Source organism: Arvicola amphibius, chromosome 11, assembly GCF_903992535.2.
Source record: "Arvicola amphibius chromosome 11, mArvAmp1.2, whole genome shotgun sequence".
NCBI lineage: Eukaryota > Metazoa > Chordata > Mammalia > Rodentia > Cricetidae > Arvicola > Arvicola amphibius.
The window spans coordinates 8,016,750-8,028,765 of NC_052057.2; the positions used below are offsets into that span (position 1 = coordinate 8,016,750).

Sequence of the window (12,016 nt, forward strand, 5' to 3'; positions counted from 1 at the left end):
CGAGAAAATAACATTGAGTGTCTTTCTCTAACTCTCCCAGTATATTCTCTTCAGACAAGTTTTGTTACTAAACATGAAGCTTGCCATTTAGTTATGCTGTCTGACTAGGCATCTCTAGGAATATTCCTCTCTCCTTTACTCCTCTCCTAACACTGGCCATTTTCAGTACTTTATTTTTATGTAGATGCTGGATATTCAAATTCCACTTCTTGTACTTGCATAGCAAGTAAGCCTGCTTTTTCTTTTCTTTAATACTTCAAATCTTCCATATCACTTAGACCCAAGGAAATACTTACTAACTGACCAGTTGCAGAACCTTTGTCTGTATTTCTCTTACTGCTTCTAAGAACCATTCAGGATTTCCTAAGGCATCATGGTGTTAGCTACTTTGAACTCTTTCTTCAAGATTAATGAACTCCTGGGTATTTGCCTGGTGGTTTTCATTGACTATAAAAATGTTGACTCCATATTTTCCTAAATGTTCTAACATGTCATTTCTGCTTCTTTTGCTTTTGGAATTTTCACTGTCAATATATCTATTAGAAGAGTGGTGCTTCTTGGGTCTTTGAAGTGATATTTATGTATCCTTCAATGTATCCTTCATTTATTTTCTTTCTCTTCATTCCCTCAACCATTTTCACTTTTTTAAAGTTCAGAAACAGTATTTCCAAAAATGTTATGCTTCCCAATGCCAAACAATAATTTGTAGAAATATAAAACCTCTTATTTAATGTGTGTGTTTGTGTGTGGATACATGCATGCTGTGTCTCACATGTGGAAGTAGGAGGAATAACTTGTGAAGTAACGCTGTCCCTCTACTAGTGCGTTCTGGGGATCAAACTTAGACTTGGCAGCAGCAAGGGGCTTGACTCATGTATGTCTAAATGTTATTACAATTCAACCTTCAACAGAAAGACTATTATGTTGACAGCTAAATTTTAACATGTCACAGGAATATTCTCTTCTTTTCTCATTAGTACATGAAATCATTCCTAATAAAAGCAATTTCACTTCCAATCTAAATTTTAGTTCATTTTTATGATAAAATATATATTTCTGAAAAACAGAGAAAGAACCAAAACTGGATGTGACTTCTAATTTTTTTCAAGCAGATTGGAATAGTAACCAAAGATTTGTTTTCTCTGACTCAGTCTCTCCGGAATGGGGCTTCACTTGCCTGTCATGTGCTCTTCTGCAGAAGCCCTCAGGTTCGTCCACTTCCTTCCCTCAGTGATTTACCTGCGTTTCCAAGCTGGCTTTGCCTTGATGTGGGATATTATGCCCACACTATTATTAATTCAGAACTGCTTTTGTTGTTGTTGTTTTAAATTTGCTTAAAGTTCTGTTACCTTTATTTAAAATGTTATTTAGAATTTTTTAGTGTATATTTCAATCTGAAGAAACTTTAGATTATCCTATAGCATTTTCAATTTCAACCTTGATTATAATGCAAAAATTTAACATCTGAAAGTAGTTATTCTCAGTTTAGAAAATCTCACATTAATGTAGAATTATGAGAAATAATACCACCATAGAAATACCTTTGTAATTTTACTAACATGTTCATTATAGTGCTAGTTAGAAATTTATTTTTTTATAGAAATTAATGAATAATGCAAACACATGCTGTTTTAAAATTGTTTAACAGTATGTTTCCACATTTTGCTTGCTAAAATTAGACAAATACACATAACCTTAAAAACAACAAATTAAATATGCTTTTTATATTTAACCTTGTATATTGCATGCAAGCTTGTATATTTATAATTACGTACAAATACTTGCATATAAAATGCATTTGCATATATGACCAAATATATATAAACATATTTGTACTTCAATATACCATGTACAAAAAACTAAATAACAGAAATATATAGCTAGTGGTATTATTTATAATAATTATTATAAATAATTTGAATATGCTTTAATTGCTCATTAATTTTAAATTGTTAGAACATAGACTGATATATACAAATATCACTGATTTTAATTATTTGTAAAAATTACTGTCACATCATCACTGACATTCAAGTACTGAATATTGAAATTGTTCTTATTGCTTTAGTGGAAATAGAACATGAGATTCTCATGGTTCTGGCTGCAATATATCAAATACTTGATCAAAGCTATGTGTGTTGGGTGTGTGTGTACATGTGTGTGTGTGTGTGCGTGTTTGAAATTAAGTTAATTAAGATACATTACTCATTTGCTAACACTGAGCACTTGTACACTATGATTCATAGCTGAAAATAGTTTAACTCTAGGCACATCAGTGCCCTTTATCTGAAGTTTAGCATCATTCTAGACAATTTCTGCATGTGAACAAATAACCAAATACCAGTTAGGAACATGCATGTACACTGACAAAGTCTCTGCAAGTCTGTGCCTACAGAAGGCCACAAAATGCCTTGATTGAAGATTTTGAAATTATACTTGGTTTTACATTGGTGAATATACAAATATACACTCCATAATTACAAATAATTAATTCTAGTCAATTCCTTACAGCAAAATAATAATACGACCACAATCTACATGAAATTAGAACTCTTCTGCAATAGTAATTACCAGACCTAGGAGTCAAAATAAAATAATACATACTTTACATTTCCATGCATGTCCAAACTATGGCAATAAAAATGGTGGCAAAATATATGCAATTATATATATGTTAGTATTATTATGAAGGAGTAATAATGATATTAATACTTCAACAACATACTTGTAAGGAGAATCCATTTGTACTCACACATAATTTTCTAATCTAGGTGTTCAACTTGAGGCTGGAAACCCTCCACATAGTTCTGTCAGAATCTACTTTCTCTGTTTTAGAATTTTATGAATTCTTAAAATTTCCTTGCATTTTATAGCTATAACAGGGATTTAGAAAATAATAATTCATGTGATCATTGCATAGCATTTGGCCATTTTGTTATCCATTACTTCTATTAATTTTTAATTTGACATCATTGTCTGAAGGCAAAATTATATAAATAATAAGTGATGTTGGCTTTTCCCACTTTTGAATATTTAGTAGGAAATATATATTCAGTAAGTGTCAGACCCTACTTAAAATTGAATTTAAAGACCAACTTGATTAGTCTCAGATCATGCATCTAATTTTAAAATTCTGGCAAAGAATCCTGATCATTTCAGACCAAATGCTTCTAATTTACACTGGCCTATTTCAGAGTAAATCAAAATAAAACTACTCTTGTCAAAATTCAACACTCTCCAAATGATATGCAAATGAACGGTAACATACAAGCTATTTGTTCTCACAATAGGTAAGGGGCCATTTAATTGGATAGGCATGATAAATATGTGAGCCTGGAAGTTTTAGAACCTGTTCATAGTTTTAGTCAATATTTCACTATCTGTTCTCACATCAGAATCTGAATCATTAGACTCGATGTCAGTCAGGAACGTAGATTATGGCAGGCACCAGAGCCTTGTATTAGAACCAATTTCATTTATTTATTTAAAGTCAAGACATCTTGCAATAGCGAACAGTCCATGAATATAACATGAATAGATGAATGATTGGCTGGCTGGCTGGGTGGGAGGATGAAATCATGTGAAAGGGTTAATAACACAATTATTCTTTCTTTTCTTTGTACTTCATAGCAATTTTTATTCTTTTAGATGGGAATCAAAATGTGTGGGTTAATTTCATAGCAATATTGACTACAAAACTTATCTATACATGTAAAACTTATGTATACATGCTTGGCTCCACTGTCTCTAAGGCAGTTAGATAGTAGATAGGTAATAGATAAATGTGGCTCTTTATATACCAGGGTTTACTATAAATGCTTTACCTGAATGAATTTATTTTAGCTTCAATATAACATTAAAAACACAAATAGAGGTTGTTCCCATTCGAAAGGAATACATATCTCAATGCTAGCTTAAGCTTTTCTTTCTTGTACTGAGGCCAAAGATCTTACTGGCCCATGTCTAAATTTTGGAGACAAATTTCCAAGATACAATACCTTCCGTGTATTATTTTACAATTATATTTAAGCAAATTGCCTCACAGCATAGTGTTGGAAAGAGCAAGAGCTCAATCTTGGTGGTTCACATGGAAACATGAACTAAACATGTGACTTCATCATCATGACGCTATCTATCAAAGATTGGCTTCTGTATCATTGACATATAGACCTGTTTTATTATTTATAGTGATCTAATATTTTTTTTTACTAACTTGTGAATTTTACTACTGTGTCAGCTTTTGTTAAGATAACAGCCAGGGAAATTTCAATTAGCTACCAAACATGATTTTCCTGTGTGGAATAGAATAAGGAAATAAAAAGGCAATTAGTCACATTAATATTATATGAGTCTAAAATTCAAATATTAAAAAAATAAAAGATCTTTGAAGAATTTTCCTGTAATTCACTAAATGCAAAGAGAATAATTAGAAGAAAACTCTTAGAAGACATAAATATTTTTAGTTATCCAAGCAATGAAAGAAATTTGTAATAATCAAATGTCAGTAAGCAAGCTAGGTGGTAGATACTCTAAGATGAATGCAAATATTTCTTTTAATGTTCATTTTTAAAAGTATCCATCAATCATACCTGAACAACTTTTTGGGACTGCACATCAACAATCAAGATTCTATCCAAAGTTGGCTGAGCAACATAAATGAACTTGTCTTTGACATTAACAGCAGAAGCCCACACACATCTCTGCACTTCATCCTCTCCATCTTTGGGACAGACTTCATCCTTTATTTTAAGAAACAGAAAAAAAAAAGTTTGCATCCAATATTATAACATGGTAATGGCAGTATCCTGAGTAGAATTAAAGTTTAGTGATTTAGTTCACTAAACGTTAAATGTTAACTGTTCAGATAAAAAGGGTGAGTCAATGGAATGCAGGGCAAATTTAAATTCATTGCATATGTATAGAAAAGAATGTAAGGAAGATTTCAGATCCCCAGATTAAGTGGAGGAGCAGAAAAGAAACCACTGAGATGATTTCTCATTATTACGAAGAAGGTTTGATTGTGGATAAGAGAGGAAATATACAGAGGCACGCAAAAGACTCCAGAGCATAGAGAAAAAGAATCCGATTAGACATGGCCAGGCCTAGGGAGTGAGAATCACAGAAATAACAAGAAGAAAGTAGTGAGAATAACCTAAGCATGGTAAAAACCTTGCCATTATATAGAGAAGAATGAAGGGTGTCTGGGTTGAAGGAAGCCTGAGAGCTGCAATAATCTATATGTGTGATTAAGGGCTGAAGGAGCCTGGAGGCTAGCAAGGACTTTGAGATGCTAAATGTTGTCACAGGTATATGCCAATAGAGCAATATGTCCCTCTGCCAGAGGCAAAGAGAATGACTACCTTTTGCCAACATTTCAGAATTCTAGAGGAATGTTAGCTTTTATCTAACCACCAAATTACTTCTATTGTCCAACCCGAGTTGAGCGCTTTGGACAAAGTCAATGGGCTTGCATTTTTATGAGGGTAATGGGGGTACCCTTAGGACATGATACCCAGTTATTGATTTTACTGGGAAAATGAAAACCCTTTTCATCTTTAACCACATGTTTATGAACTCAACAATTTAACAAAAACATAATAAATTTAATGTTCTCCCAGTTTCAAATGTCTTTTTTTTTTTTTCTTTTCTTTTCGAGACAGGGTTTCTCTGTGGCTTTGGAGCCTATCCTGGAACTAGCTCTTGTAGACCAGGCTGGTCTCGAACTCACAGAGATCCGCCTGCCTCTGCCTCCCGAGTGCTGGGATTAAAGGCGTGCGCCACCACCGCCCGGTTCAGTTTCAAATGTCTTTAACAGAGCAAACATAATGCAAAAATACATTTACTTTCTTTATATTATTTTTCTCCCTTTCTTAATAGAAAATGGATTTTTCTCTCAAACAATACTTCCCAATCGCTGGCTCCCCTCACTTCACTCTTCCTAGCTCCCCACACCTCCCCTCTCCCTCAGGTCCACTCCTCTTCTTTTTTTTTTTTTCTCATTTTTTTATTCAAGATTTCCATCTCCTCCCCTTCTCCTCCCCCTTCCCTCCCCTCCCTTCCACCCATACCCCCACTCCACCCCTCTCCAAAGACAAAGAGCCATCAGGGTTCCCTTCACTATGTTTAGTCCAGGGTCCTCCCAGCTCCCCCTAAGTCCAGGAAGGTGAGCAACCAAACTGACAAGGCTCACAGTGAGCCCGTCCATGCTGTAGAGTTCATGTTCATTGCCATGTTTCTTTATCCTCTTCAGAAAAGAGTACGCCTCTAAGAGATGACAGCCAAATAGGACAAAACCAGACACAATAAGACAATGCAAAAGCCATGATATAGAAGTTGGACAAGGCGACCCAAAAGTAGGAAAAAAATCCCGAGCAAGTAAAAGCATCAAATATACACCCACTCCCAATATTAGGAGACCCACAAACCACAAAAGCACCAAGCCAACAAGATAAAATGCCAGCAGCTGACTTATCACACAGCAGTTCCAAGTATACACAAACGCACAAAATGCTGACGAATGACCATTGCAGAGATTTACCTGGGTTCTTATTTAGGACTGACAATTGCTAACTAGTGTGCACTTGATGTGGGATGTCCTTCTGTATATATGCTTCTGTATTGGCTAACAAATAAAGCTGTTTCAGTCAATGACTTAGCAGAGTACAGGCTGGAAATCCAAGATGCAAAGAAAAAGAAGGCAGAGTCAGGTCAGATGCCAAACAGCAGCTGATAAAACAAGACCTGTAGAAAATGATGTACCACCATGGCCAGGGATATAAAGAATAATAGGAATGGGCTAATTTAGGATGTAAGAGCTAGCCATTGAAATATGCCTGAGCCATTGACCAAACAGTGTTTCAATTAATATAGTTTCTGTGTGATTATTCGGGTCTGGGCAGCTGGGAAATGAAAGTATAGTCTCTGTCTACATGGGCTTTGCTTCATTTGTACACTTTTGTACACTCTAACACACACTATCCAATCCCAGATGAATTTGGCACACCTGCTTTCTTCTCTAAATCATACAAAATAATGCTCCTTGGATGCTCCATTTAACATCCTTGTTTAAAAAGATTCAGCAAAACCAATTATAGTAGTGACATCAGGCATGTGTGATTATATTAAATATCCAATAATACAATCTAGGTCAGGTAGCACAGCCATTGCAAGTAGTTTTCATGTTTGTCTTAAAGTTTGCAATATCGTGAAAATATCAGAGAACTTGATAATGAGGTATTCCTGATCTCCTGTTTACATTTTGTGACATCAGGTGTAACTCAAGGCAGACACAGAGCACCCACCAGCTCAAATTTGTTCAGTTTGTAACGTTCAAAAACATGCCAGCTCCCTGTTCTTTAAGGCATTCCTTTGTTCAGAGAACAAACTGTAAATAACCTGCAATCCCAGCAGTCAGTTTGAATGATACAGGTAGTTCTGGGTTAGGAAAAGAACATTATTTAATAGCTTGCAGCGCAACGGTTGTTTAACAGTGGGGCTATAGAGAGAGCCATGGCAGGTTAAAGAGGGCACGCAAACCTGGAGACAGAACCTGTTTAAAACAGTTTAGTTTTGAAATTTCACTCATCAGTTCAGATGAAAGCCCTTGGGTAACTTTTCTTCAGAACCATACTGAATGTCACTGACAAGAGCCTAGTTTTCTTGAGAGAGAAACAGCAGATAAGGTATTTATGAAGGTACGAGGAGCTGGGAAGGAATTGGTGCTTGAGGTGGACGACTGAGGAAAGGCCCTGAATATAAGGATATTGTTTCCAAATGTGTTGCCCTTGTGTAAAATCGCCCCACTAAATCTGCAGAAGGAATACATTGTGAATGACCTGACACAGAGCTGGCAGCCCAACAACCGCCAGACCAGGAGCAATTTCCACAGTTGTTGCTTCGGAGTGATTCAACAGTAAACTAAATTGCTCTACTTGAAGATTGTTTTCTATTTGTATGCCATTCCCCAAAGGCACCCCCGGCCAGACTTGTAATCATTTTTAAAAGGCCATTAGGAACTTCCTTACAGGCACCTTGAATTTGCTTTATTTTCCTTATGCCATTATTTCTGATTAAAGCCTGCTAGGTTCCATTTAATGACAGCACTTCTCTTTTTCAGATTAAACATATTAATACCTATATTTGTCGGTGGCAATTATAGAGAAATATTATTCACATGTATTGAACATTTAATGGGAAAAGACAACAATAACAACAATAAAAACAGCAATTAAAATAACATGCTAATAGGATAAGAGTCAAGAAAAAATATAATTCTAGTTCAAACTTAGTACTTATTCTGATTGGGTCATTTCCATATTAAATCCTATATTTCATGTATATCTGTTATGTTACCCCAAAACATTAAAGGTCTAGAAGATTTATGCTGGCTATGGTAGAGGACTTAATTTTAGAGTTTAATAGCATTGTTGGTACCTCCTAGGTGGGACCTTAGTAAGACAAAGTGGAAAATATATCCACTTGTTTTAACTTGGCAATTCATCATTACATTTTTTATACTGTTTATCCATTATAACAATTCAGCCCCAAATGTCTACTTTACCATTTTTCCTCTTATTCTGTGTATTCCTACCTTCAGCAGATCTTGCATTACTGCCCTTGGAAAAGACACTTTTATTCTTTCATTTGCATTAAATACCTCCATGATTCCATCACTCCATGAGTTTCTGCTAATTATCTGTCTTCCTTTGTACTTCCTTCTTTCTTTCCTTCCTTTCCGTATTTTTAAGACAAGATCTTTTATATCCTAAGCTGACCTGCAACTCTGTATGTAGCCAAAGATGGCTTTGAACTCCTATTCTTGCCTCTACCTCCTGCCAGTATGTATAGCTGTGAGCCACTGTGCTTACTATGTGGTGTTGAAGATGGAACCTAGGGAGTCATGGTTATATCAAGAACTTTACCAATTGAGAGGCATGTCTAGAGCCCTAGAGTCTTTCATTCCTCTCTCTTTGATCTTAGGATACCTACCCACAGTTCCCTGCTTTTAGTAATGCTTACAGTGCATTTCCTCCTCAGAGATAAACAACAAACTATGAACAACTGAATTGGATCAATCTGCTTCTCCACTCCAAACATGCATCTTACTTTATTCAGATCTTTTGAGAATATTTTAGAGTCTTACTTCCTTTTCCTGATTGAGGATTTTCTGCAACCACCAATGCCAATAAAAAACGATCCACTGGAGATAAGGTAGTTTGCTTCAACAGGACTCTGTAGCCAGTGCTGGTTCAAAATTAAAGACTGAGACCCACTGTTTATTTTAGGCTTTTAAAGGCACAATTAAATTGGTAAAAAGATTTCCTAGTAATAACTAACTCAGTGCCATGTGCATAACCAAGCTTAAGACATGACTACATTGATACTTCATAAAATACACATATTCCATAATGGGAAAATCTATAGATTAACTGAGAAAAAAAAGACTCAAACAAGCTGATGGTGGGGATCTGTGGGAGGCTAGAACTGGAGATTGACTGAGACAAACAAGCATAGGGTAGGGGCCTGGGAAGTCAGTGTATTCTGCCACACAGATAGCACAAAAGTTACCAGGCTGTTTGTTATTCCTGTCTGCCACAAGCCTTCTAGGTGAAAAACAGTTATACCTCTCTCTCTTTGAAGAGAAACCCTGTGTGTTTAACATTTGTGGCTCACCTAGTACTTATCTGTGAACACAAGGACCTCCACGTCTCCTAGGCTTCACCTTCTGCCCAAGTCCATCAAACTTAAAGCTAGTCCCCCTGCGTTACCTTCAGTAAAGGACAGTCTTTCAAAACCAACAGAGAACTTAGGATTTCAAATTTGAAAGTGGGGAGATCCAGCCATGAAGATGGCAAATATTTTCCACATATTGTCAGTGACTATATAGGGTGACCCAGAGCATGGTTTCTCTCCAGCTTCAGAGGATCTTACACATGCCACTCACCTGGGCATACATTCTGAGCACACACATAAACACATTCATTAAAATAAAATGAACCTTTAGGAAAGAAAACAAGAATTTTAGTTCTTTAGCCAGAGAGGCCTTGAACTTTCAATCTTCTGCCTAAGGCTTCTACGTAGCTAGGATTACAGAACTTGATCACCAGACTCATAGCAACCACTAGTTTTCAGTCCCTGGACAGCACTGGGTAGCTATATTCTAAACCTAATATGGCACAGAGTTTTACTTGTAAATAAAGCATAATTATGGGAGAATGCTTCATCAAAGTATTGTGTTTTCAAATCTCTTTATGATGTTTCAAACACTTGCTTTCTTTCATTACTGAGACACATGGCCAGAAAATCAGGGGCCCATAAGCATATTCAGTCTACTGTCTATGTCACAAGTATCCAGGAGTTAAAGCTGTTTTGTATGTCTATTGGAGAATATAATAAAATAGAAAGAAGACATAATTGAATAATGTGTAAAGCATGCATAGGAATCCGTTTTCTGTAAATAAAGTGTCCCAGAGATAGAGCCACATGGACCCATTTAATTAAGAGAAAAAATGGCTGCCTTTCTGATATAGTGACCATGAGTAATTGGGCTGCAGAGCCTAAAAATCTTGTCTATGAAGAAAATTTTGCTGCTATCTGACTTCATACCCTAGTTATAAAGTTAATTTTTAGTTAAATTCTCTTTGATCCTGGGTGGCTTTATTTTTGGCTAATTGTGGAAAGCCAGAGCTCAAATCTGGTTTCCTTGATCCATTTCCTCTAAGCTACATGTTCATTCATACTGAGGACCACTATGATCAGATGACTGCAATTTATGGTTATCGTTTTTCAGACCTCCTTGCATTTAACTCTCTCCAGAAAAACTGTGAAATACTTAACACAGAACAAACATTAAACATAAAAAGGAATACTTAAAGGGGTGAATTCTTGAATCAAAATTCAATCCAAGAAAAGGTGAATTATTTGCCTATGTGGGCATAGATGGGCAAGTAGATTAAAAGACAAAGTTTGGTTTATGTTAGGGAAACTCAAAAATATAAAATGAAAGGAAGAAAAAAGAAGGAACGAAGGAACAAAAGAAAGCAAGAAAGCAAGAAAGAAAGCAAGAAAGCAAGCAAGCAAGCAAGCAAGCAAGCAAGAAAGAAAGAAAGAGAAAGGAAAAATTAAGGTACCAGTTCCATAAAGTATTAGGGGCAAAGGAACAGAAAAATATTGAGAATTAAAGTAAGTTCTAAACACACATACATATGTAAGAAGAGTTTGCATTAAAATAGCCTGACAATTAGGAAAATTTGAGCTGTAATATGTGAAGACTGACATGGGCAATAGAAAGGGATTCGCGCGTGCTGAGACTAATTAAAAGCCAGGCCAGGTTCTCTCAGCTATAAGGAGAGGTTATCTGGTGGTCTGAATGGTCCAGATAAACATTGTTTTATTCGCTATACACAGCTGTGAGTGGGAAGATGGCGTTAGTATTATGACGCACCACCATTAGTGGTACATGAGATGTCCTATAATGCACACAAATTATCTTGGACGCTGCATTAAGCAGCAGCATGGGCTCATCCCAGAGTATGCTGTAGACAGGGAATAAATGAAATAATGTTGGAACCAAGGGGCCAGGGCCTGACATCCTAATTAGCAGGTACACATAAGCACTTAGGTTGAGGGCTTGCAAGCTGCTGCACTGTGCTCTTGTTGCTTGTCAGTAGCTGGAGAACAGAGACTGGGTTGAGCAGCTTTGTCTTATCTCATTTTTGTGCTTTTCCATCAAGCAGCTTCCCTAGCTCCAGCAAATCCCTCCACTGGCAAGAAGGAGAAGGAGAATTGGGAAACCTGTTCTTCTCACTGCTGACAATTTATGAGTCACTGTGGTCCCTGCGCCTTAATGCTTCAGGCTCTGCACATCACAGAATAAAGACATGGGACACTGTGTTCCATTATGCACTGAGCACTCCTTCTTAGCACATATGTTGTATAAACTGGTTGTATTAGCTGAGACCAATAATCTTACTAAAATAATTTTACTGCAAAGAGCTTTCAAATAATAAACAGCAGA

General features: G+C 36.2%; 1 protein-coding gene across 3 annotated transcripts in view; it reads right to left on the bottom strand.

The window, feature by feature from the left end:
• The window catches only part of Fstl5 (follistatin like 5), a 393,360-nt gene that overhangs the window by 45,825 nt on the left and 335,519 nt on the right, over positions 1–12,016 (bottom strand). For all 3 annotated transcript variants that reach the window (XM_038348044.1, XM_038348043.1, XM_038348042.1), the window contains one exon: positions 4,590–4,739. In XM_038348044.1, the coding sequence (XP_038203972.1) occupies positions 4,590–4,739 (150 nt within the window). The remainder of the gene's footprint in view (positions 1–4,589; positions 4,740–12,016) is intronic.